This window comes from Perca flavescens, chromosome 10 (genome assembly GCF_004354835.1).
Source record: "Perca flavescens isolate YP-PL-M2 chromosome 10, PFLA_1.0, whole genome shotgun sequence".
Taxonomy (NCBI): domain Eukaryota; kingdom Metazoa; phylum Chordata; class Actinopteri; order Perciformes; family Percidae; genus Perca; species Perca flavescens.
In genome coordinates, this window is record NC_041340.1 from 20,481,136 (window position 1) to 20,508,735 (window position 27,600).

The 27,600-nt window shown below is 43.2% G+C and overlaps 1 protein-coding gene across 1 annotated transcript in view; it reads right to left on the reverse strand.

The window, feature by feature from the left end:
• ndst1a (N-deacetylase/N-sulfotransferase (heparan glucosaminyl) 1a) overlaps positions 1 to 27,600 on the reverse strand; it is a 44,456-nt gene that overhangs the window by 2,679 nt on the left and 14,177 nt on the right. The window contains exons 2-13 of the mRNA XM_028589081.1: positions 12,175 to 13,209; positions 9,749 to 10,231; positions 8,257 to 8,344; positions 7,677 to 7,831; positions 6,633 to 6,818; positions 5,373 to 5,501; positions 3,879 to 4,061; positions 3,357 to 3,453; positions 2,968 to 3,091; positions 1,162 to 1,336; positions 822 to 992; positions 243 to 352 (exon numbers count right to left, since the gene is read on the reverse strand). Coding sequence (XP_028444882.1) covers positions 243 to 352; positions 822 to 992; positions 1,162 to 1,336; positions 2,968 to 3,091; positions 3,357 to 3,453; positions 3,879 to 4,061; positions 5,373 to 5,501; positions 6,633 to 6,818; positions 7,677 to 7,831; positions 8,257 to 8,344; positions 9,749 to 10,231; positions 12,175 to 12,720 — 2,447 coding nt within the window. The 5' untranslated portion in view covers positions 12,721 to 13,209. The remainder of the gene's footprint in view (positions 1 to 242; positions 353 to 821; positions 993 to 1,161; positions 1,337 to 2,967; positions 3,092 to 3,356; positions 3,454 to 3,878; positions 4,062 to 5,372; positions 5,502 to 6,632; positions 6,819 to 7,676; positions 7,832 to 8,256; positions 8,345 to 9,748; positions 10,232 to 12,174; positions 13,210 to 27,600) is intronic.

The following is a 27,600-nucleotide window of genomic DNA, read 5'->3' on the forward strand; positions in this document are numbered from 1 at the left end:
TACACATGAAACGTCTAACGTAATATAGCAAAGTAGTGTAGCGTAGTGAGGTGCTGATTAATAGAAGTAGACTAAAATAGAGAAATGCATATGAGCCAGAGTGTGCAACACTTTTTTCTTACTTCTGGTATTAAAATCTGGTGTAAACTATGGAGTGTATAGCTATAAATCAATCTGTAAATTGATTTGTAAACATGGCAGTTGAAGAAATCAGACTAAGTGATTTTAAGAACGATTCTCACGCTAGGATCTTGTGGTAGTTGATGACGTTGACCAGGGCCAGATACTTCTGGATTTTATCCATGATTGAAGCAGGTTCGGTCTTCAGCATCTGCCCATCCAAGACTAACAACTGGGGGAGACACACAAACAGTACCCACAGGTCAGAAACGAAGCAGGACAATCTCGTGCGTAACAGGTTTGAATCATTTTACAAATTTAAAAATGTTCCCAGTTCACATTTACACATGTTCTTTTTATTACAACAATGGCTCCCTGAAAATCTGATGATAGACTGTTACAACTTTTTTAGTATATTCATTTAGGGGCAACAAGAGCGTGTTTTTCTGAGCGTCCCTGAAGGACAGCTCCCTTCCCTTATGGTCAAGTGGATTTAACACACTGCCCGTATGGACTGTGTAAAAGTAAACAAGCCTCCTTCACCCCAAACCTTTCTGGAAAAAGATACCTGTCAGCCACCCATAAAGCTCGATTTACACAGAGGGGAAAGTCGTCCCCCCCCCCCCCCACCTTGACCTGAGTTAACTGGGCTGGTTACTGCATACTACCCATTACTATGTGCATGAATTCCCCCACGGTACCTGGCTGGAGTGGTAGTAGTTGAGCCAGCGCTCCAGGTGGATGGCGTACCAGCCTGGCACCAGACAACGATTCTGGAGGACCCGTAGTTTGACTGGAGCGTCGTGGCCTGCGGTGATGACGTTGTGGAAGGAGTATTTCAACGCCACCGGGTCATCGTGGGCTCTTTGGTGCTGTGTGCAGACAGAGAGTTGAGGAAGATAAGTCTAAAAAACATTCCTAACTATATAACAATGACTTGAGACAGAGATGAACAGAGCAGTGAGTGTTGTGCATTGAGTTTAGAGTTAACACACTTCGCGTGATAAGTTATTGTCTGGTTAAGGGTTGCCTGTGACAGACCTGGTACCAGGAGTAAGCTCTGTCCGCCGGGTTGATGAGGATGGTGATGATCTTGGCTTTGGGCAGGAGAGCTGCAGCCCTCTGAGCAGCCACCTCAGAATCAAAGTAGTTGGCACTCTTCTCAAAGTAGTAGTCTGAACTTGTGTTGGAGGGCAGAGGGAAGTACTCCATATACCTAACACACAGCAAACACAAACATGCTAAGTGTTACAAGCAGCCATAGTTGCTCTGGTCCAATTTGCTCTCCGTAGATAAGGACAATGTATCTGCACACTGTGTGGGTGACCGGCCATGTGCAACAGCTTGTCACCTCACACACACACAAAAAAAAAGAAATAATAAAAACACATCTAGCAGCACGTACAATGTTAATATTTGAGCAGCCCACTCACATAAATATCAAGCCTGCCAAGTAAATTTTGTTTTGGACTCGTTGTGCTGTGATGCATGAAGCTTCTCACTGATGCAGGTTTCAAATCAATTAAACCTTCAGGAAACTTAAAACAGTGAATTTCTAACTCCACAGGGGTTAACTGTGTTGCTGGTCTTGCTCTTTGGAATTCCACTAACGGAGTGTATTTGTTGCTGTGTGGGGTCTGTGTGGCATCATTTGCATTTTGATTCTTGATTTGATTTGTATTAAATAGAAACAGCCCTTCCATTTTGGGGTTTGAAATTTAATGAGAAAGTTGGAAAAAACGTTTTTAACGTTTTTTTTATTTTATTTTTTACTTTAAATGCTTTGCACAATATTTTACACACACTCCTACATACAGATAGATATAGAAAATGTTTCCTGTATATTTAAGTTTTACTGAAGCAAATATATATGTTTATTAGAACAACAACAACCATAATTCTTTGTACCTGTACAGTGCATCTGTCTTCCCTCTGTTATACTTTACACTTTAAGTCCCCCTATTTAGCATTCATAAGCAGTATACAAACATTCAATACATGGTTTATGACAGAAAATTTGAGTTGAACATTTAAAGTGTTTATTAATGTACAGTATGTATCAGCTTGTTGTAACTTCTCCTATTAAGATGTATTTTAGATTATTACACTTTGATCGTTTTACAATATTGTCATTCAATATCTGTTTATACACCTGTAGTATTTAGGTGTTTTTACAACTACATTATAGTGTGTTATAAACCATTTTTAAATGTTAATATGCTGGTTATTAATGCTAAATAGAGGGACTTAAAAGGTCCAATATTATGCTAATGTTTTAACATTATTTTTCCTCATAGTGTCTGTCTGAATATACCTGTAGTCACCCTCAATCTGAAACACTCCGTCTTGGCGCCTGTCTCTTTAAGTCCCCCACCCGAAAAAGCCCAGTCTGCTCTGCTCTAATTTGTCAAAGTTTCTGGTTCTTTCGGAGTCTCTTTACCATCACTGTAGTCAGGGAATGACTGTAACGGCACTGTAGTGACACTTTCTACCTATATATAGCATAGTTATAACATCACAGCCTTACAGAAGTCCTGAAGGCACAGTTTATAATAATGCATTTTGATACTTTCCTAGTATTTAGTTAGCACCTTGACCCGCTTTATTTTTAAAATAAATAGATGGGAATCTTATTTTTTTTACAATATGGGAACTTTAAAGTAAAGTGTTGCTCCCTCAAGCCATGACAAGTCTGTGCTTACAAATCACGATCACTTAGTTTGAAAGTAAAACCAATTCAAAAGAAGAATTGAATGTAAAAAACAGCTAGTTAAATGTGGTTGGTAGCTGGTAACTGCTTCCCTGCATGGTTACCAAACACTGAGGTGTGTCTGGGAGGTTTCTTACCAGTCAATGCCTCTGTGGTAGTTGTGCCCATTAAAGAACTGGATCTCCTCAAAGGTCTCCTTGCTGGGGTAGTTACTGGTCAGGTCAGGGTGCATGCCAAGAAACAGGTAGAGCGCGGTTGTCCCTGAGAGTGGAAAGAAAGAACAAAGTAGTGTAAAAGACAAAAAGTGAGAAAGAAAGAAAAAAAACAGGAGGTTTAAGGGAGTGCTTATCCTGTTACAGTAGCACCATAAAACAAATCACAATCTACGACCTTTGATTTTCAAAGAAAAAAAAAACTCAAACCACTTAGAACATGACACGACATCGGCTTTGAACTGAAAGATAAACTTCTGATCTAATATTTTCCAAATCCATCCTGTAGGGGGTGTTGAAGCACTGCGTCTTACCGGTCTTCTGAGGCCCGATGACGAGCAGTTTGGGGAAGCGGTCACATGTTTTCTCTTTGGACCAGATGTCCTTGTGCCTTTTGTCCTCACAAGGATCCTGTAGCCACAAAAAAGATAAACAATCCTTTGTTTTAAGTGCAGTTCCTACAGAAATCTAACAATTATGTCAATTTAACAATACAACAGAATGCAGGTTACGATTATACCAAAGGAAATGGATTTAATTAAATATGTAAGGTGGGTAACGACACCGCTTTCCATCCATCGATAAAACAATGAATGACTCATTGCCAAAGTCATAAAAATGCTGTGTCTGCATATAGTATGCACTGCGAAGGATCCAATCTATTACTGTTTAATGTCATATTTTAAAGGCATAAAATGTGTTTCGTACAGCACCTTTGTTTGCTATGTTGTGACATTACTGTCGCATTCCATTGCTGAAAGCGGTCACAAAATGACTACTGAATGCAAATGTAATATGTAATGAATATGTAAATAAATGATCATCATCATAATCACCTGCCATAGTGGATCTCTCTCGGAGGGAAACAGGCTGAAGTACTTCTGAGCCAGCTGAACAGGTGGCAGGGTCTGCATCTTCAGGTTGGTCCACGTCTGGAGGAACGTCACCAGGCTTTTAAAGGTGTACAGGCCGAGACGATCGTTCCCGTAGTTGGACAGATGGGTCATGAAGATACTAATCTGTGCATGGGAAGGAACAAGCAGCGTAAGAGTTATTAAAGGGGATGAAGGTAAACTCCATATTGTGGAATTAACTGTGTAAATGGCACACTCTTATTAATATATACTATATTAATTTAGCTGGAGCTAAAAAAATTAGTCTTTATTTCATTGATTTGTCCACTGACAGACAATTCCAGACATTTGGTTGTTCTGGCTTCTAAAATGTAAATACAATTTATTTTTCATATAGGACATGTATCATTTGTAATATCTATGTATTATCTTTGTTCACTGTGGGTCCAATTAAACAAGTAATTGAAGACATCATATTGAGCTTCAGGGGATCATAATTCTTCTTTTTTGCTATATCCCAAACAGACTAAACAATGAATTGATTCATCAAGAAAAGAATAAGCAGATTAATTGTTAATTAAAATAATGGTTACTTGATCAACTAAATTTGACTTGACCATTTGTATCACTAAACAGTATAATGGATTTAAACTGTCTCATTAGCATTAGATTGATTTATTTTGATTAGGACAATGCACATTTATCCACATTTCTGTAAATGCGCCAGTGTTAGCCAGTCGGCTTATTTTCAACTGTAGTCCTAGTTACCTTGAGCAGCTCAACTATTAAAAGGTTAAGTTAACAATTTTTAACTAAGTCTGAAAACAATAGTCTGGTGCTGGTGGTACATTGTATTAAGAGATCCCTTCCTGTGGACTTTGTCACTGACAGAAACTGATCTCTTCAGGACCAGTATGAACAGGAGGACAAGCAAAACCTGTTGCAATGTTCATATGAGCACCTGACTATTGTTTTATAGAAAACTGTGAACCTGTCCTGAGGAAGTGTCACTGACAAGCCACTAAACCACATGTGAAGGCTTCCCTTTCAGGCTTATACAAATGCATATTGGGAAAGCGTTGTGGAGAAATGGATATAAGGGAAAGACCAAACAATGATGAAATTACTTGAACAAAGGGTGCTTCTATAGTTTGGACATGGTGTGTTTTAAAAAAGTCAGTTATTGAAAGGAATGAAATTATCTGCAGACTGCAGTGACATTTGCTGCAGATATTATAACAAAAGTAACCTTTTTTAATCATCTCAAAACAAAACATACTGACAAATGCGGCTCCAATTAAAGAAGCGCTCACAGTAGTGTGAAAACAAAGAGAGCACAATGCAGACATCGCTGCATGAGTCACCGACTAGTCATTGTCCCGTCCCTCGTTTTTACTTCAATTTACACCGCCAGTTAAATGGGTTTCCAAGTGTGCAAGACAAAAGCTGTGCCGTGTGTATGTGTATTTGACTCACAGGGTTAAGCAAAACAGTGAGGAAGAGTTCTCCTCCATTGATCAGCTTGTCCAGTTCATTTGGACTGCCTGGGTAGTCTTTATAGAAGATGGTGTGCGTGAAAAGACCACACGTCTGCCTGGGTAGCACCTGTGATATAAACAAACACAAAGTTACCAAAAAGGACAAAAAAGGAAATAAAGAAGAACAAAATTCACACAGACATTAAAAAGAAATCTCAAAGAAATGCATTCACACAAATAAACACACACACCATCAGCCCTCCACTGAGAGCGGAGCTGTCAGTACTCCAGGCAGTTCCCCCACACATTGTTTGCTTTCAATAACATTCATATTATGCAGCTCATCTAGCCAAAGTAAACCTCTTATTCACTCTGAGTCTATATGGAAATTCATGGAAATGCGTTTACAGTTTGGAGTGTCAAGGGAACTGAATATCAATCATCAGTAAGCAGTGGAGACTGTCCATTCAGACTGCACTATCTCAAGGACGGGAGTCGAGCTCTGAGACCACACAGGCCGCCTGAATGCCAACACTACAAAGGAACTGGACTGAGGCTTCACTGTTTCCAACCAGTGCTGAAGGTCAACCTGGCAAACACATAGATAGGATTTTTTTTTTTTTAACCGCTTGAATGTAATCTATTCAACTTTAATTCTGCTCTCATAACTATATTATTCAGCACCAGCGAGCGATGTGTGATTGGTTGTGTGCAGACACTTGCTATGCTGTTGCCAAATATGTCATTCTTCGTTATGGTGCTGAGGCCTGCTGGCCAGCACTACTCCGACAGGTGTCTCATGCAAGACTGGTTCACTTGACTACACCATTAGCTCACACTCGGTAAAAGAATACAACAGCCCAGCAGGACTAATGAGATGATTGCCTTTCTCAGGACTCATGCTGCCTCACTGATATATATGTGGTAAATGAAAATAAGATTCTGCTCAGTATCTTCGGGGATAAGACTTAAGAAAAGCAGAGGCGGAGAGGAAAGGAGGATGATGGACAAATGCAGGATGGTGAGTAGCCGCTGGCCATGAGAGAAGAACAAGAACAAAAGAACTGCAGGAGGTGGAGAGGGAGAGATAATTAATGAATGAATGAAGGAGAGCATATGTAGATGGCAAAAGAGAACCCTAAGAGGGCTGAAAATGTAATGGCTGTTGAGAAGCAAAGTGGAGGGAAAGCAACGAGCCAGAGGTAACAAGATAATGATTCCTTATGGATGCCCAGTGTGTGTGAACAAGTGGTCTTACGCTAATGCCGCTGTGGATGAAACCTCGCCGGAAGCGAGCAGGCTTCAGGTGTGGGTATTCCTCGGTGCTGGTGACCTTAATGCCCCACACCTTCTTCCAGGCATCGTACAGCTGAATGTGGACAGGGTAGACGCCAGAGTGGTGGGGCGCCACCGCATAGCCCATGTTAGTGGGGATCCCATGCTCCTAGAGGTTAAGAAAAAAAAAACACACAAGTGAGAGCTAGGAGGCAAAAAGAAGAGAGAATGAAAAGGTCAACCCATCAGGCTTCCAAGATATTGAAGCTATAATTTATTCCTTAAGATTTTCATGAAATCAAACCCCATTTTTGATACTGTACGGTCAGCGTATTTTCCACAATAGCTAATTAATGCATTTACCTTCAGCAATTTTCTCTCTAAATAGTAGTCTTTATTGGTAGTGGAGGAGTCCACCAGTCCCACACTGGATTAAGATTGCGTACACAAACACGAGGAATTCACAATAAAACAATGCATACGTGTAATCTCACTGTTTACGGTTTGCTCTCTTACAGTCGCATCAGAGTTGTGTTAAGTTACTGCGAATGCAAATGGAACATCCTACTGCTGCTTCACGTTAAATGTGTTTAAACAGGCGAAACACCGGGTGAAAAGAATGCCAATGTCATTTTCGTCCTCTCTCTGTCAGCGTACAAGTTAGAACTTTTGCAAGAGATCAATGGAACAAGAAGGAGCTGCACATCTCCAACCTGAGCAAGCTAACAAACTCCACTGTGTCCTCCTGTTGTGTCCAAATGTTCTCGCAATGTGTGCAGCATGAGATCTGATTGCATTGGCAATCATTTATGACCGGGAAAGTGGCGATTACTGTAGTAATAAACCACACTTGCAGTTACCTCAGTAAGCACAGGCATTGCCAAATCAACCAGGACTGTAAAAAGCATTAACACCTTGCCTGAGCCTAGATTTCCTATTTGAACAAGGACGATAGGATAAGCCAGGATAACTCCGCTCACAGCGCTCACCCAAAGCTGTGATCTGACCTTCGCCCCCTGTGACTCACCATGGCAAATTTCTTGTTGAGCAACATCTGCTCGGCCAGCACGGACTGGTTGTGGAATAGATGGGGCTGCATGTGGCTCCACATGTGAGGAAACCACCAGAACTCCTTCACGTAGGAAAGCAGCAGGTCATCTCCCAGGTCCTCCTCATCAGCTCCTGGACATGACGGAGAGGGTGGGGAAAGGAGGGAGGAGATGGAGGAAGATGAGGGAGGTTAACAGAAAAAACAAGGGGGCGATGGGTGAAAAGGAAATGGAGGAGATAAAAATGGACAGTGACAGAAGAGGTGGAGGTGAAATGGGGTCAGGGAGGAAATGAAAGTCAGAGAGGCAAAAGGGAGGAGTTCAAATATTAGAGTGAAGCATGTGGGAGATTTACAGCAGAAGGAAAAAAGTCAGCGCATGGAGGAGGAAGAGGAGGAGGAGGAAGTGTGAAGGAGAGGAGTAGAGAAATTAAAATAATGTGAATCAAAAGATGTTAGTGTGAGTGTTATCTCTTTCAGTTTAGCATGTTGTTTTTTGTTTTTTGTCTCCGCTTGAATTAACAGTAGCAAAAGGTTCTCTACACAGGCTGCATCTTACCAGCGTGAAAGAATTTCCCCGAGAAGCCCAGATTGAAGGTGAAGTTGGGCACATGGGTGCGCAGCTCCCTTTGTGTCTCCAGCAGGGCCTGAAATGGTGGGAGGAAAGGAGAGTGAGTCAATACACACTGTGCTCATATTGGTGCACGACTGCATTAATGAAGAAGCGTGAACACCAAGGCGCACGCATGCCCACATACATATTTCAGTCTGCACGTTTCTTTTGGTAAACATCGAACATCCACTCCCAGTTGCCTCACTCCTCTCCTTCATTCCGTTTGATATTTTCCTCTCCTCTGATTCGGGTGTTTGTTTCATTTGATCTCCGCGCTGGAGGAGACTCCCAGCACACACCCTCTCTCACGCTCACAGATTTCTCCGTCTTGTCAGGGTGTGATTTGTTCCTAAAAGCTTGCTGTTGCGCTGCCAGTAAGGAGACTTGATGCTTCTTCCATATTTTTTCTCTTATACCCTCTGCCTTCACATGTGAGGGGGGTCTGTTCTGCTCTGAGGGGACGCAAGCAAGGAGCTTTTCAACATTCTTTGTATGTCTCTGGGCCCCTGAAATATTCATTGCTGTGGAGCTTCTGTGACAGTGTGAGCAGTGGGGCCTGTCAGCTTTGAGCGGCCTACTGGGACGAACGCATTCAAAAGGAGAAGAGGAGCGAGAAGACGGGGTTTCTGTATGACTGGCAGACGGTAGCACATGCTATGTGTGAGGCAATTTTTATATTTTAGCAAAGGGCTGTTAAAAACACTGGCTGATGGATACATAAGTGGGTTCTGTCTGGGGCTGAACGATTAGTCGTTTTCAAATCGACATCGCGATTTGAAAGAATGTGATTAGCTAATGGTGATGGCCGCAATTAATCAATCAATATTTATTTAAATGTTTGATGTAACATTTGATTTAAAAAAAAATATTATTATTATTATTATTATTATATTTACTGTGTTTTCATAAGCTAAATGCTGGAAAAATGTTACTTATCACAGATTATTTACAGAAATGTCCTATTTTCAGTGGAATTTTCATTTATTTTTTGTAACTTTAACATGATCGTAGAAGGTGCAATATGTCGATGCCGTGAGGAATATCAGAAATTTCAGTTTACAGCAAAGTACTGATATTTTTTTATTGGAATTGTTTTTATTATTATGATAACTAACTTTTAGCTATTGGCTTGTGTGTTAAATGTTCTGTGTTTGACTGGCCAATGTTCCATGCTTATTAAAAGAAAAACACTTATTGCTGGCAATTCATATCCATGTGCTCATCCTTGCTTTATTGGTTACACAGTGAATATTAAATATTTAGTATATTTATATTAGTATATTTAGTAAATAAAAATATATATTTTTTTTTTTAAATCGCATATTGAATCGTAATATTTGGCAGAAAAATCGCAACTAGATTTCTTCCCCAAATTGCTCAGCCCTTGTTCAGTCTACTACAGATAAAGTTTTTTCACAAAACTAATGCACAAACTCACCTTAACATCAAGCACCTTCATGCGTGTGCCCTCTTTGCCCACAAAGATGTCATCTATATCCACCAGCATGTAGCGCTCCAGGGACAACGAGAGCCTCTTCCCCGTCAGAAAGGCCACAGCGTCCACAAACACCAGCTTGTGCAACCAGAAGACCAAGTTGTTGCCGAACAGGACCCTCTGGATACCATCATGGAGCCCCAGGTCCTGCACCACCGACGGGAGCAGAGCAGCATTCTGCCCCATCGATGCGACGCTCTCAGCTGACTGGGTCTTGGCCAGCAGTACGGGCTCATACGTTGAGTGGTTGGACTGGAAAACAGTCCAGTCGTCCCCGGGGAGGGGACCTGGCAGGGGCTGCCCTGATCGAGTGATAAAGAGCAAGGGGGACTTGGGATTGACAACGCAGTCCTTCAGACCCAAGTTAGAGTGAAGAAAGAGGGGGAAGCCTTTCAGCTGTGCACTGAGCAGACTGTTTTCATTGGCCTGATCAACAGAGAGACAGAGACAAGAGAGAGAATCACACAAATGCATCATACACAAGCGCGATGAAGACAGAATGTATATCTTCTATATCGTGACATTCTCCAATTCGGTCACATGTCTACTGCCACGGATACACAAGTCCTACTTTTTCCTGTACGTTTACTAACTGGGTGTTAGCTACAGGATCATACAGTTATCACTGACATGCACTGTGTGCTGTCCACATCTGCAAACTAACGCCTGGCAGATACTGGCTTTTAGAGGCAGATAACAATATTTAAATAAATAAAAATAAAAATCCAATAACAACATATCCGATCTTCTTTAATACTTGTGTTTTGTTGATACTGGCTTTCTTTCCTCGATCTTTTAGGCCCCACTGACCCCATTGCTGTGTGTGTAAAAACTATAATTGCAAAATCAACCATTTTAATTAGATTCTTTTTTTTCTTTTCTTCTGACCTTATTAAACCCAGTATGTAGAAAGGCATCTAAATGTAGCCCTGTCATTTGCCACAAATTGGGACATTTGATGAAAGTGACGGTCAAGTATTGCTATTCCACCAAATACCGGAATATTTCATGTTTGCTGTGTTTTATGACCTTTGTGTTAACAACTATATATTAATTTTGTTTGCAAAAATACTCATTCACAAAAGACATTTACAGAATATAACCCTACAGTCATGTTAATTATGTTTGGGGTCAACAAGACCCCAGAGAGTTCCAACTCTTGCTAACAAACTGTTGTACAAACACCAATAACAGAAATCCAAAAAGACTTCGTAGAGCGCAGATACAGAGCATATGAAAATATGTTGCATTTAACCATGTTTTATAACTGAGTATAATAAAACATTATCAGTTCAAAATTATGTTTATAAGCAATTCTAATAAAACTAGGAAAGTTAATGATAAAGCCGATAAAATATAGTAATGAAACATATACAGTATCTCACAAAAGTGAGTACACCCCTCACATTTTAGTAAATATTTCATTATACCTTTTAATGGGACAACACTGAAGAAATTACACTTTGCTACAATGTAAAGTATTAAGTGTACAGCTTGTATAACAGTGTAAATGTGCAGTCCCCTCAAAATAACTCAACACACAGCCATTAATGTCTAAACCACTGGCCACAAAAGTCAGTACACCCCTATGTTAAATTCCCATAGAGGCAGGCATATTTTTATGTTTAAAGGCCAGTTATTTCATGGATCCAGGACACTATGCATCCTGATAAAGTTCCCTTGGCCTTTGGAATTACAATAGCCCCACATCATCACATACCCTTCACCATACCTAGAGATTTGCATGGGGTACTTTCCATAAAATCATCTCTCAATGCAAATCAAACCAGCTATTAGGCTAACTGACATAAAACCATGCCAATCTCTGCTTTCGTTCCTAACCTTCACCTACACCGCCTAACATCACTGCACCACCATCCATGCCTCCACATCTCTTTCTATATTCTTTCCATGGCTCGGAGATGGTGATTAAAACCATAAGACCTGAAAACAGGCCTTGGGCAAACAGGCGCAGCTAGGGATTACTGAGAGAGAGATAGAGAGAGAGAGAGAGAGAGAGAGAGAGAGAGAGAGAGAGAGAGAGAGAGAGAGAGAGAGAGAGAGAGAGAGAGAGGCGGCAGAGTTTTAAAGAAACAAAAACAAAGGAGAGAAAACAAGAGAATAAAAACAAGAGAATGGGCAAGAAATAGTAAAGGAGACCAGATTGCATAATAAAGAAGAACAAGAAACAGATAGAACATGAGAGAAACAGTGCAGTGGGACTGAGTGATATTGAACCAGGCAGGTCTTTCCAACCCTGTGAATCTCATCTCCTTAGAGACGGTGGAGCCAGATGGACAGGGCAGAAGGTGTGAGGGAGAGGAGGGAGGGAGGGAGGGGAGGCAAAGGGAGTGTGGTGTTGTCCTAACCTTGAAGAAGCCAATGATGCCCACTCCATATTCCACACAGTACTTGTCCAGCAGCTCTCGGTTCCAGGCGTCCAAGTTAACATACTTGAGAATGTTCTCATAAATCACCAGTGCGAAACGCCCTCTCTCTTTGTCTGTCAATGTGGGCATGTCCCCTTTACCAGGAGAGATCTCAGTCCGGTACCTGAACCGGCCAGACTCCAAGATGGCCACAATCTCCTGACCCAGTTGAGAATACTGGCTTTCCACAAACACCAGCACCACAGGATCTGTCCTGGCCCCTCCGGGATCCACCCCAGGTCCCCCTGAGACGCCCCGCAAAGGTAGTAGCCGGGACGGAGTGACCCTCGGGTCGTCCGAGTCGGCGGATGCTCCATCTGCCCCGGACACGCCCCCTCCCGATGGCTCCAGCTCCCGCTTGACGCCATAGAGGAAGTAGGCCGAGATGCAGACGCTGACAGTGCAGAAGAGGAAGAGGAGGAGGAGGGAGGTCTGCAGGGGGAGGAGACGGACCAGCCGACGGAGGCGTGTCACGCATCCCAGCATCGTCTCACGCCACACCGCTCCGCCCCAGCAGCCCAGCAACACGGGGACAGTCTCGCTCGGTGAGGGTAAAAAAAATAAATAAATAAAAAACGGCGAGCAGGGATTACTCACAACAAGGTCAGTCTTGTTATGGAGCTAAACACAAACGGCGTGAAGATAGCAGCTGCAGCAGCTACTGGAGAAAGAAATGACACGGTCTCACGTTGGCTCTCCCTCATATTGCAGCGCTGCTTATGTCACCATGGCAGAGAAATAGGGGGCCTTGGACCGCTGGTACACACTTCTGCCTCAGAGGGAGGGCTGGCAGGCCGAGTCACTGGTGGAGAAAGATGATGGAAGACTCCATCACCTGTCCATCATGTGAACCTCCCAACCATGTCCCGGGTAGATTTCCCTCCGCTCTTTTGATTGGAGAATGATCTCTTGAGAAAAGCAATGTCACGCAGGTCATCTCAGCAGCACCATTCCCTTAGGATCGAATCTCCTCACCTAGAAAAACAGCAACATAGAAGAAAAGTAGTGTCAAAATCTGAACGCACAGAAACCGCTCCTATAGAACAAACGACATATTGTTTTCTTGTGTTGTGTGGGTTTAGCTGTGTGTGGGAGATGTGTGTATACCGCCAGTGCCAACACTCCAAAAGTTCACTCCAAAGTAGTCCTTGCATTCACCTACACAAAGTAAGAGCTGCCAATTTCCCCACACACACACACACACACACACACACACACACACGATCCTAACCCCTGCGTGCACAAAAACACACAAATCCCTCGCTCACGCAGCCTCCACACAATCAACAGGCAGAATGTGAGTGACAACAAAGCCTTGAGGTGAGCCTATTCCCGATTCAGTCCAGTAGGACTGTGACTGCATACAAGTGAAGCCATCACCCGCGGGGACACTCGCCTTCCATTTCCCTCAACAGTATGGAGACTAAAATGGAGTGCAAGAGACAGGAAAAAAGCAAGCTGATGGGAAGCAATCCAAGAGCAGAGGAGTGGGTGACAGTGACTGACAGACCTGGCAACAGTAGAATACTTTACTCTGGGAGAAAACCCCTTATCACACTCAATATACATCCCCATACCCTCTGCAGACCTATCATAATATACAAGCCCTTTAGTCAATCTCCATCAAGCCGAGTGAGAATAGTACAAGACGCGGCATGAGAACGGTGGCAGCTAGTCACTTACAAATTCATCATTTCTCCATTTAAAAAGGCCTGGTGGAGAAACGAGACCGAGCATTCTGGGGCACGCAAGCGGGCACGCCTTTATTAAACCCTAGATAACACATTAAAGTAGAGTCACAAGCCTCTTAACACAAAGACATTAAACAGTGACCACCAAACCCATCAAGACTCATCAGACACAAATCAGATATAAAATGGATTTGATAATGCCATCAAAGGGTTTATTAGTAACACTATAAACCAGGGTTTAATTAAAGGTGAACACTAAAAATACAAGAGCGGCCATACTATGCTCAGCGCAGTAAATCCAATGGGCTGCAATCATCCAACTAGATAGCATTACAAATCAATAAATTATTGATTTTTCACAAAAGGAGATGAACATTCAGATCATTCCATACATTATTTCCAAAATAATTAACTATAGATATTCCTTCGATTATTTTATCGTTTGTGTAAACCCAGTATTACTTTGGGGAAAATCCAGCCCATATAGTGTCCCTTTTATGTAATCAAGGTCAACATTCTGGCGAGTAGCCTTCCAGCTACGCCCAACAGGATGCCTTCAATCTTCCTGTGAGTGCAATGGAAGAGATCACACTTTTCTGAGTCGTGTCCAAGTTTCTTCTTTACAGGGAGGCAGAGTCTAATGTGGTGCCCCCCACCCCCCACCCCAGGTACCTTGTTTGTTCTTTTCTGAGGTAGCCAGGGTTCGTGTCATGGCATATCAAAGTATGATCAGCAACAGGAAGTGACTGCTGCTAGAAACAATAAAGCAGAAGAGAAGACAGGGGAGACGACTTTTAACACGACACCGAGGCCTTACACTTTAAGGTCTTTTAAAATAAATACATAATAAGTCAAAACTTCCAAAGACCAATAATGAGGTGTCTTATCACCAAATCCTAGTTATGAGAGCTGGGCAATTCAATCCAATTATGCGTTTGTACTTTTTTCAATAAATTGATTATTTAATCTATAAAACGTCTGAAAATATCGACAAACGCCAATCACAAGTTTCCAAACAACTTGTTTTGTTCAACAAAGTCAAAAACCGAAAGATAATACATTTGAACAATTGATCAAGATCAGAATTGTTGGTTAAAGTTTGGGTTTACATTCAGGGCTTCTCGCCAAAGTGCATTGTTTGCATCTTTAACATATAACAAATGAGTTGAATGCATTTCCTTCCTGATTAATCACCATGTGAACATGAAGGCGTATCACAGAGGAGCACATGCATGAGATGTGTTGCATATTGATATAGGAAAACAATTGTATTAATAACTCTATACAGATTTCAAACACATTTTACCCAGCTTCACTCTTTAAGAAAAAGGCCATCTTAAAGTAATTTTCTGTTAATGATTAATTAATTGTTATCTCCGTCTGCAGGGAGACGAGGAGCTCTGCCGTGACTCTAATGACACTGTTGTCAAGGCTTGAGAGCAGATTAAATGGAGACACAAAACAAACAGAGTGGAGGCACAGAAAACCTCACTTCTTGCCCAATTCGCAGCAGTAGTGACCGCCTCCCAATGTTGACCTTCAGACTGAGATAAAGAAAGCTACAACTAAAGGACGAAAGGGGGAGAGAAGGGGGGGTTGGAGAGCAACTGATACAAATAGAGGGAAAGCTCTAGGCCTCGGGTGTTAAGCTAAAGCTTTGAGATCGGGCCAGCTAAATAGAGAGTACAATACATTAGACTATAATGGAGATGAGGATATAGCACTGACGGAACAGAATAATGGCTAATGGATCTCAAATGTCTGCACGCCCATCTCACCTAATGTGCATTCTATTTTCTGTGCCATGTATACCTTAGAAGAAGCCAATATTCAACTGCAAACATCTCCATCCTCCTTCCTCCAAAATAATTGATGCATAAATGTAAAAGCAGTAAGAAAAGGGAACATGAATATTTCATATTTAGCTGATCAGAGGTACAGCCAGCAGATACATCTGTAAGGTAAAGAGCAGCCAAAAGGTGCGTAGAGACCAGAGTGGTTCAGTCTGCCAAATAGAGCCAGTGTCTTAACTCATGCATATAGGGAGAGGCAGATGGAGACTAATGTGTATCTGATAGCAAACCTCTTCATTCTCAAAGATGGAAAGAGCTCAGACTGAACATGAGCTCTGCAATCGCACACAAGGCCTTAAAGTCTCCCTAAATGGAGGTGGCAGATAGGCCAATAAGAGGAAAAAAAGCTGCTAAGGGACAGGAGAACATGAGTGGAAAGGTAGACCAAAGCAGAGGAGAGGACAAGATGATCAACTACCAAACCCTGAGAAAAAGAAAAACAAAACAGATTGGTGGAAGAAATGAGCGAGAAATTTGCGCCTAAGGCGACCGTCAATCCTGAGGCTTCGAAAACATCAATTAAAATGGTCCCCCTCATTATTTTATAGCAACTGAAAGATGGTGACAGAATGAAGTGGAGGCATAAACAATAGCAGGTGACGGCCGAGAGAACAGACTAATGCTTTTCCTCGGGGTGGGTGGTCACTAAAACCTGCTCCCTCTACATCATGGGAAGCAGGCCAGAACCATACTGCTAGATTAATGAGAGACGATGAGGAACAGGGGGGACTGAGCCTGGTCCTCAGCTGTAACAACTCTCCGGATAAACAACGCTAAGGTTGGCCATATGTAGGCTCACGTCCTGTTCACTCTCCTCCCCCCGCCTCCCTCCCTCCCTCCCTGACACTGCTGTTGCACTTCTTTCAAAGTGTGAATAAGACCAAGCGTCCCAGGGCTTGTGAGGAGAGTCAGTACATTAACACTGTAGACCAGAGCTGTGGGTGATCCCTTCGACAAATAAACTTTTAAAAAAGGAGAGCTGCACCTTCCGAGCCCCTCAGGACCCAACAGTATCCCCCTTCTCCCCCTGCTGCCCCCTCTCTACCCGATCCGTCCCATCGCCGCTGACTGACAGAAATAAATGAGGACCCTCTGTGTTCAATCACCGCAGGCCTTGGCAACCGCACGTTCTCCATGGAAACGCCGGAGTTACGTTGTGTTCAGAGGCACGGAAACCGTGCAGAAGGAAATGGAGGGAGGGCGGTAATCCATAGGACACTCATCAAAAGGCTACTGTTGTCACTTTTCTGTCTTTGTCTGTGTATTGATGTGCATGTACCACAGTGGCTTGATCACAGCAGAGACAGACCCATTACAAGGAAATCCAAATGATCACACTACACAGCACGTGTGTTTTGTTTGTATTTGTTTCCTGAACAAATATTACTGAGCTTTTGTGCAAACACTCAGGCCTCACAAAAGATAAAACCAACTTTGGTCAGACCGTTTGAATTGTAGACCGTGGGCATGGGTCAAGGTTAAAAATGGGTGAGAATGACGCCAGTGTAATCCCTAATCTGTAATCCTGTTACACTCGACATTGCAAACAGTAGCAAATGTGCTTATGCCAGCTCTGTTACTGTGTGAGATGCCTTGAAGGGATTAAGAAACGAGACACAATAGAGCGATGAAGGCGAGGACTGGACATTGTATTGAGAGAGAGGTTGAAACGCAATGTATCTTTACTCTCCTCATCACGTAACAAGATGGTCGTTGTTTGTTACTCACCGCCGTCAACAGCAACGTGACCGCTGCGCTGGAATTCTCCACCAGAAGCAGCAAATAGCAAAGCTAAAGCAAATGTCTGAATTGTGTATTCAGACTCCTACCCTTTCTTGCAAGAGATTAAACTTAAAAAAAAAAGCACACATTTTCATATTTCTTTTGAAGCACATCTAAAGCAACAAACATGAGGAGCAAAGACTTTCCTTCTGTAAGAGGTTACATAAAAACAATTTTTTTTTAAAAGCCACAGTCGCAGTTTTTTTTTCCCCCTTTTCCTTAAGCCAGCCTTGGCATTCATCAATATAGAATCAATCAATCTGAAATTTGAATTTCATTTTATGCATTGTGGCTGCTGTGATTAAAGGCTTAGGCCATGAAATAGCGTGGAACGCACCGCCGTATTTTCACTCCAGCTCGAGCCTCCCACCCTTCAGCTAATCTGAATGCACAGGCAGCTTCATTTTAGCTGCAAACATTTACAACGACACTTCCCTCTCCCTCTGTCTCATCAATTCATTTCATGCCACTGCGTGAAGGACATAGGACTCAGGAGGGAAATGTAGTTTTGCCATCTAATTCTCCAGAAAGTGACTTTCAGACCATTTCCCCTACCAAACCATGCGGCTGAATTATCACATCATTTTTCAGCACCTCAATTTACTGTCCCCAAGACTGAGGCAATTTCACAGAAGAAAAATGCCTTTCCTCAATTCGCCCGTGCCCCTCCAATTACATCTCAAGGCCCTACTTGAAGCCATCGGTCCCGGTGCTTTCGTAATTGAAATGATTACAATGTTATTCGTTGACACAGTAATGGGACAAAGAGGCAGAGACTCATCTTCAAATCCAGACAAGGGAGTGCAATCGTTTCCTAAAAGCAATTATGAACAGAATGGGACGACAGATAAAAGTGTGTTCAATGACCATTATAGAGAATTGGGGCATATCTGTACTGCTGTACTGTACATTCAGCACCAGACAGAGCAAGATCCCATCCTTAAGATTTCCATTGGAGGAGATCATGTCAGATCCCATCAACACCGATGTCTCTCTCCATGATGATAACCTGAGCAGCAACAGTCATAATGGCATGATAACACATTCATATTATGTGGGGACGATTAGGACCAAGATGAATAAAAGCACAGGGCAGAGAATAAAATATACATGGCACTCTCAAAGTCTTTTTCATCTTAGAATAGGCTACCAAACCTCCCGTCCTCTTTAGATCTGAGATTTCAAGCAGGAGGGATCTGAGAGCAGCAGGAAGTGTAAAATGGATTACCTCACAGTGTGAGAAGCAGTGTGGATGAGCTGTGGGAGCCATGGGAAAGTGGTGGCAGGGTGGAGACGAAGCGAGGAAGGGTCATTAGGGAATGGTGCAGCAGAGATATGAAATGGATACTTTCCTCAATGTTATTACTCCTCTGGGTGGTGGGGTAGAGTGGCAAGAGTGAAACAAACACCTTCATCAATAGCCTCGATGCAGCAAATTTTTAAAAAAAAGCACTGCACGCGAATATACACACACAACACCCCTGCTGATAACCACTGGCAGCTCGCTACTACAATATATCTATTTATAGACACTCTGTGCCCCATTTACAGGCATGGGGACACTGGATCTGTACAATAAAAAACAGTGGAAACCATGGAAGAAATCATTTGTATACTGCAGACATTTATTAGCAGCTGAGAAAGAGTCAAGAATGGCACAAAAGAAAAAAAAGATACTTACTGCAGAAAGCTAAAACTCCATTAAGACGGACCATCAAACAGTTATTCACAAATGACCACCAATCAAAACAAGGAAGGTCTCTTGTCTAAATTAAGTGCAATCAAATCCATATGACTACACGGTGGACAGCTTAATCAGAGAAAGAGAAATAATTGACCCCACTTTGGAAGGCTCTGCATACGATTTCATCTTTGAGTGGCATCACAGACTATTAGCCAGCCGCCACAGGCGAGGAGATCCTACGGTGTGTGTGCAATTGAAATGCTTAATAACTTCCTAAATTGGTCTTTTTTGATGGTTTGACATCATGCATATGGATGTTCTGCAGGCTTGAAATTATGGCAGTGGCATGTTTATGTGTAAAAATTATAGAAAGGACCTGGGGCAATAAATAACCCCCACCCTCCTCCCGCAAAAAAAAAAAAAAAGGTACACTTTCGAGGAAAGGGGGGTGGGGAGGGTCTCAGTCTATTGGATTTCTCAGAAGAAATAGGCTTGTAGTGCCTCGGACAGCACAGGGAGGTGGTGGCAGAGGGAGGAAGGGCTTCGCCATTTATCATTTTTGTCAGTCCTAGTAGAAAAGGGAGGTGGGGCACGGGGGCTTTCATATAAATTGAGTGTAGGTGGAATCAATGTGGCGTTGTTGGTGAGAGGAGGGGGGGTGAGGAACCAGATCAATGCTGGTGGGAGTGACTGTTTGTTCCTATTGTTTATCTACTGTCATCTCAGGATGCTGCTGAAGGACAAGGGAGCATGGCGGGCAGCACAATGCCTCCATTGGGACTTGGGATTCGTAATGGGTCTCTCCTTATACACACAATGGACATCACTCAGAGGTGAAAGTCATACTGCTCGTGGATAAGGCACGTCTGTGTGTGTGTGTGTGTGTGTGTGTGTGTGTGTGTGTGTGTGTGTATGTGTGTGTGTGTGTGCAAGCGTGGGAGTTTGTGTGGTGGTGGTTTGGGGTGGGGGGTTCTGAGCTGAAGGGGCAAGTAGAGATAACAGCACTTGTCGGTGTGGTTTCAAGCTGCAGGGTCTCCCGAGCAAATCAACTGCCTATTCAGCTGAGAAAAGCTATCCAGAGCGGCACAGAATCTGACTCAAACTGTTTTATTAAGACTTTTACACCTGCAGCGAAACGGCAATAAGACATTTGCTGACCTGACTGGAACCAGAGATGCTATCAAACAACAACGCTCATGATGACCGCAGATTAATAAAAGAAAACTAGGCATGCTGTAACACGGGCTGTGGCGCACACTCAAACAATATAACTGTCTAATCTACTCAATCAATCTGGGAGAGGGGATATAGCCGAGCAGAGCCTGTATCCTGGAGTGTAATAGGCGTAAGTACAATACCTGCTCATGAAATGACGATGATCTAGATTCAAGAGGCCGCCCAGTGAATTTCAGGTATTATCATTCCCAGGGGAGCCCTGCCTCTCACCCCTTTTTACACCTCCCCTCTTCCATCTTCCCTTCTTTCATGTCCAGATAAGAAACGGCTCGCGCTGATCTGACTGTGATTCGCACAGCAGAAATGCGTTCCCATGGGAATATCACGGTGCGGAAGAATAGCTGACACGAGAGATGAGATTCTGTTGTGCTGCCCATATTTTTGCCTGCGAGATCAAACAGATAGGATTTTTCCTCCTGCATGTAAAAGGTGCTCATAATCAGCATGCTTTCAAAGCACTATCAAGAACAGATAAATAGATGGCAGTGAAAATGTGTCTAGAGGGTGGCCGTAGACTGTATGTTTTATATAAACAGTGCACACATGCCCCCATCGCGGTAATTGCAGGAACTAAATGTGTGAAAACTCCAACTGCAGAGCCTCGTGATTGGTTTATCGCAATAACAACACTAGCCCCGGTCATGAATCTTATTGGAAATCCTTTTTTTTTAAACTGAGACTCAGCTCCAGCTTTTTACTTTTCTTTCTCATACTTTGTGCCTCAGTAGCCATTTTTAAAACACAAACACAGTCGAGCTCCGCTATAGTCCAGGGTGGCAGTATTCACTCCCTTAACCCCCAATTTCCGCCAACTGCGAAACGGCTGCAGATCCGCTCCGGAACAGCGGCGGAGTCAATAGGTTTCCATTAAAGTCAACGTGTGTATTTCCACTGACTGCAGAACGGCTGCGCTCCGACTCCGTCCCAGCTCCGGCGGTCCGCAGCCTGATATGTCGATATAGTCAGACAATCGTAAAAAACGCTAATGGCTGATTTAATAACTAACAAGTGCATTTTAGTTTTCAGAAGTTGCCTAATAAGTTGAATGGAGAGCAGCTGTGTATAATTAAGGTGTAAAAACGTTACATTCACTTGGATCCCCTGGAACCCTCGACAGAGGTAAGCCCAGAATGTCCTCACGTCCTAGGAACAAGACAGAAGGCTGAGATTGCCTTTCGGGCCTCGGAAAGTTAAGTTTAGGATCAGACGGTGAGCTATACAGGGGAAGAAGAGCAAAAAGGTACGTAATGTTGTATAAACTCTTTCAAATGTAACCAACCATTTACAACTAAAATGCTGATGCAGCTATTAAATGCAGTGGAATCTTATTTATCTGGGACAAGTTAATTTAGTTAATAAGTCAGTTCATTTGAAAATAAAGAATTTCAAAGACAGGATTAGTTATGAGTCTTTTAATTTTATCTGATAATACGGTACTAATATTTGTTTATCAACTGGCACATGGTCATTTTGCAAAAGTGGCCCTCATGCAAAGCCAGTTGAGTATGGCCGTTCTATGGGGTTTTATGGCTGAGAGATGGGAGCCAGTGTCAGTTCAAAAACTATCGCCTGAGGGATTCACTAGTCACACTGTTATAGCACACTGGTAAAGAGAAAGTAACTGCTAAAAAAAACGAAAAAAAAAATAAAACCTCACATGACACCTCAGCTAGTATTTGCCAGAAGGCATGTGGAAGAAACGTTTGAGTAGGTTTTATTTTGCGATGAGACAAAAATGCAGCTTTTTGGCCATCAAACTAAAAGCTATGTTTGGTGGAAGCCAAATATGGCGCATCATCATCCCCGCCATGAAGTCTGGTGGTTGCAGTATCATGCTTTGAAGATTCTTCTTTGCAGCATGACCTAGAAGAATTGTGGAGGAAATAAATGCATCTTGAAAGTTTGACAGAAGACTGTGACTTGAGAGAAGATTTAGGTTTCAGCAAGACGTCAGAACCAACAGCTACACAGGAAGTGCTTAAACACAACAATGTTAATGTCCTGAAGTGGAGGGTCCAGAATTCAGAATTAGCTCAATCCAGACTTTAAATGTTCCAGTTCATGAAAATTGACAGAGGCTGTCTATATGCACTGATACAGGCCTATCGCCACAGTTATAAGCCTGTAATTGCTGCCAGACTTAAACTACTACTAAATATTAACCCGAGATGGATAAATACTTAGGCAATGATAATTTGGGGTTTTTACATTTTTCTGTGTTTTTATCAGTTTAAAAAAAAAAAAAAAAAAAAAAAAAAAAGCTATATACAATATATCCATTATGGAAAGGATGGTTAATACTGTTCGGCATTGTCCCTGCCAGGTCCCCAATCCCCTCAAGTCTCGCCCTGTTCCCCAAAATAAACACAGCTCCGCCATGGCTCACCATTGTCCCTTTCACAGCTTTAGTCTTAACTCTGCAACTGGTCGAGACGGTCTGTCTATATCAGCACTCTACCTGTCGCCAGGCAAGCGGCTTTCCCTTCCTCTGTTCTCGTCCTGGACCAGAGGGTGAGGCATGTGTGGGTGTCATGGAGCTGACAGGTCTATACTGTGCTGGCTGTTCCCATTTCCCCTCTTCACTGCCGCCTCTACAGCTGCTGTGTATCCTACCATGACGGAAATTTACAGAAGGGGGTAGCTGGGGTCAAGGGTCAAGCCTTCACAGGGCTGCATGCATGGTGTATGTCCTGGAACACCACGCTTTGAGATCAAAACAATATTTCAATATTTTCTTTTAGAGAGGGAAACAGGCCAGGGGAAGGGAGGAAGTAGAGAGGGGGGGTGTATTTATGTGGGAAGAGAGCTATGCTTTTCCCTGTCAGTTCAAGGAAAGCTTGTCAGAGTTATGAATACACACACACGCACGCACGCACGCACGCACGCACGCACGCACGCACGCACACTGGGTGCATGCAGCTCTGCAGTGGGTTATGGGTCCAAACACCCAATCCACAAAGCAGACTGTCATATAGCCATGTAAAATCTAAATTGTGTCTCCCGCGACCCATCCATAACCGGCCAGCAGCTGCCAAAGTCAATGCGGTTCAGCCACACGCCGTCACCATAAACCCTATGTAACACATTTCTCATTTGCTACGCCTCTCAGCCATTTGCTCTCCTGAGCACACAAACAGCCGTTTCCACTCTCTCTGCCTCTCACACATACACAATCAATTTGGACACACGCCAACACACGCACGCACACACAGAGATTGGTAGGGTGCTTTTTTCTTCTGCTGGCTGCAACAGGTGTGTGGGGGTAGGAAGTAGTAAGATGATCCAGCCATGAAGACCCACTCCTTCTCCTCTCTTGCCAAAACATCCCCAGTCCCACTGCTATCCTTCACCTCCTGAAGGGAAACTTCCAATCAGTACAGCAGATCAATACACCCTAGCCTCAGGACATGAGGCTCTAAAGTTAACTAGAAGCACTTAAGGAAAGAGGTATCGGTATTGATTTCAAAGGGTTAATGAGACCTTGTGTGCTAGCTATGCTTTTTTGAGATTGGAAATGCGTGACTCTGCCACTTAATTGATACAAATTGGTAACACACGCACAAACTTGACTGCTGATGATGATTTAATAGGACTAGTCTCTAGTCCATTGCCTTATGTTTTGACACTTAACAGTATACACAACGGTGAAATAAGGCTCAATGAAAAAAAGATAATAGCTCCTCAGTCAAAGGAGAGCACGGTGACACGATGAATCAGTGCAGACGGACCTAGATGACCAGAAAGAAAGCAAACTGGTCAATCTTTTATCTGGCTGCGGGTAAAAATACTGAGTACAATACATTTCAGTATGCCACGACATCTTTGCTCCAATATCAATTATTCAGCATTGCCTTTTCTAACCCTTTAATTATACATCAGTGTTAGAATAACAAAGGCTGGGGACACTCACTGTGCTCCTGCCTACAAAAGCCATGACAATGAAACCGGATATGGGAACTTGAGCCTTTAGGTAGAGGTTGGAGGACGACGGAAGCAGAAAGGCCTTCAGGCTGCTTCGCCCTGCTGTCGAGCTGTCATTTATGATGTGTCCGCCTCACCCGCTGCGTGATCGGAGATCAAAGGGTTAACTGAAACTCTGGCCTATAGCCCCGTGCTTACATTATTCAACAGCTTGTTACAACAGCCTGCTCCCTGATCTCTCACACAGGGAGACGGAGCTGAGAAACTCCAGGGAGGGGAACACTAGGGACGAATAGCCGGATTAAGAACAAGGGATGACAAAGAGGCTGAAAGGCTGGAGAGAGGAAAGATAGGATGAGGGGTGGAACTGATGGATGTGAAGAAAAAGGTGAGGCGTGGACAAAAAAAAAAGGGGGATTCAATATGATGAAAAGAAATATTGAGGAAAGGGGAGGATGATAAAGTGGTGAAAGATAGTGAGAGAGCACAGGTGGACAGAAGAGGAGGGCTGTCCGTCCAAAGCTGCCTGTTGCCATGGGAGACTGATTAGAATCACTGAATGTAGACATTTAACCTTTGACCATTACATACTTAATTTGTTAGCTCATCTCCATGTTTTCTCAAAGGGACACATTCCAGCCTTTTCACAACATAGTGGCAGAACATGCCACAGTCCATTTACTCACATCTCAATTATGTTGAAACATAATGGTAATGGAAGGCCTTCCCTGAAAGAAAAAATAAAATTAAAAAAAAGTTAAAATCCGACTTTTTCACTACTAATTCTCAATAGAGGACCCCTGAATTTTAGCTGGTAGTGTGTTTGAACAGGTAACGTAGAGGTATCCACTGGCTTTAAGGCCTTTTTACAGTCGCCGCAGCCGAACTGTCACGCACCAATGTGACGTCAAAATGACGTAGATCTCACTGGTGCGCCAGGATTTTAAGTGCGCGACCAGAGGTCGTTTTTTTCAGCGACGCGCAACCAAGCGGAAACAGGAAGCATGGACGAGTTCGAGGGTAACCGGATGCCAGGACTCTCAGAGTGACTGCAAGTCTGTCTTGTAAACTTACTGGGTTTCCATGGTGAGTGAAAGGCTTGATCCGACGAAGTAGGTCATTGAATCAAATCGAAACATTGACGTCAATGCTGCTGCCAGTTCTGCCATTGTTTACCTTTTTCTTCGAGTCCGTAGAACTAGCAAAGACGGTAGCCTTTCCTCAGTTGCGCCACCTCTGTTCAGGAGAAGACTGCAACTACTGTCGCGACCACCACGCGCGAGTATAAACAAACCGTTACGGCGCTCCCATGAAGTCACACTGGCGCAAGACAGGTTGGCTGCGGCGAGTGTACCGCACGTCTTAGGCTCTTCTGAAATAGTATTCAGAGACACGCAAAACAACATCCATCAGAGGAGCACTGAACTGACAGCGACCATGTTTTGGGAGCGCCCTGTTTATAGTCCCAGACTCGCGCCGCTGCTCAGTGAGCGGGCTCCTTTGTTCATTAATTGATTGGCCTCCCCTGCTGGGCCTCAGTAACTAGGTTACACAGATCCATGAAAGGAAGAGGATTGGCCCCCCTGGTGAAAGGCGGAGGATAGATAGACCACTCCGGGGCAGGAATCCGAGTGTTAATATAACTAATGGAGTGAGGACGACAGTAACTTTATTGAAATCACCCTCATCTAATTAGAGCAAGCAGCTGATGAGAGCAAAGACGAACGGGAAGGAAGGTTGGATTCCATTATGCAAGGGTGAAGTCACCGTCGTATCTAAAGGGGCGATGCTGCGGGAAGGTGAAATGATAGCTGAGAGAGAGAGAGAGAGAGAGAGAGAGAGATGTTCCTTATTTAGCTGTCACAGACCGATCTCACACTGACGAGACCTTGTGTCATCCCATCACTTTGCTCACTGTCACTATATATATATATAATGGAAGCAGGTTAGGGAAAGTGACGAGGTTGGTGTGCACATCACGCTGAGGTCACTGAGATGTTCGCTCTATCTGAAGCACTAGGACCACACCACTTGATGAGACTAAAGGCTTTTATATACTAGACGCATCCAAGGTGGCACACGCCATCGTGACGTCAAAATGACATAATATCCTGCCGGCGCGCCCAATTTATAGCGCGCGAGCAGAGGTCGCGCACAAAGCGGAAACAGGAGGCCTGAATGAGTTTGACGACAACCGGATGCCAGGACTCTCAGAGTGACTGCAAGTCTGTCTTGTAAACTTACCGGGTTAAGATGAGTTTTTTTTTATGGTGAATAAAAGGCTTAATTCTACGAAATAGGTCATTGAATCAAATCAAAGCATTGACGGCAATGCTACTGCCAGTTCTGCCATTGTTTCTTTTTCTTCGAGACCGTAGAAAGAGCAACGTCGGTAGCCTTTGCTCATTAGCGCCACCGCTGTTCAGAAGAAGACTGCAACTAGTGTCGCGACCACCAGCGCAGGTATAGTCACGGCGATCCCATGACGTCACATTTGCACGCGCCAGCTGGGCTGTGTCTAGTATATAAGAGCCTTAAGGGACCTCTGAGACAAGGGGAAAAGCTCAACAGCTAGAAACACAATGTACTATAATGTGTGGGCAGTAAAGGCACCAGTTTTACTCATTACTAGAGGTTTAACCTTTGCTCTCTTTATAATAAGGGAGCAGGGTCAAAATTGCCGTCAAGTTATTAAAATACCAGCGGAATTAAAGATGTAAAAATGCCAATTACTGGTAAATTCTGTTTCTTCTTCCATCCTTTTCATGTAATAAATTCAGTTGTAGCACAGTTTGTACAGTACGATTTTTATTACTTGGACTGGGTCTGTTGTTTAGACTCTAGTGCTTTGAGTGGTGGAAAAACACTGGCACCCTGCCGTCAGCAGTACAAGTGGACTGACCTCAAGCCACCATGTTCAACAAAACCATAACCACTAACAAGTGTCTTTGAAAAAATGTCACACAAGAGGTTAAAGACGGACTGTTCGGTAAGAACATGTTTTTTTTGCTGTGGAACAGATGATACAACAAATCCTACAGGTTGAAATTAGATGTTTACTTACCAATGAGCAATGCAAATAATTTAATACATAGGTAAATAAAGTCACCCCTGCAGAAGGACCACCATGAGTCTGTATTCTGATTTAAAGGAGGCATGAAAACCTCACAGCAAACCGTAAATATCTCACCCAGCTCTA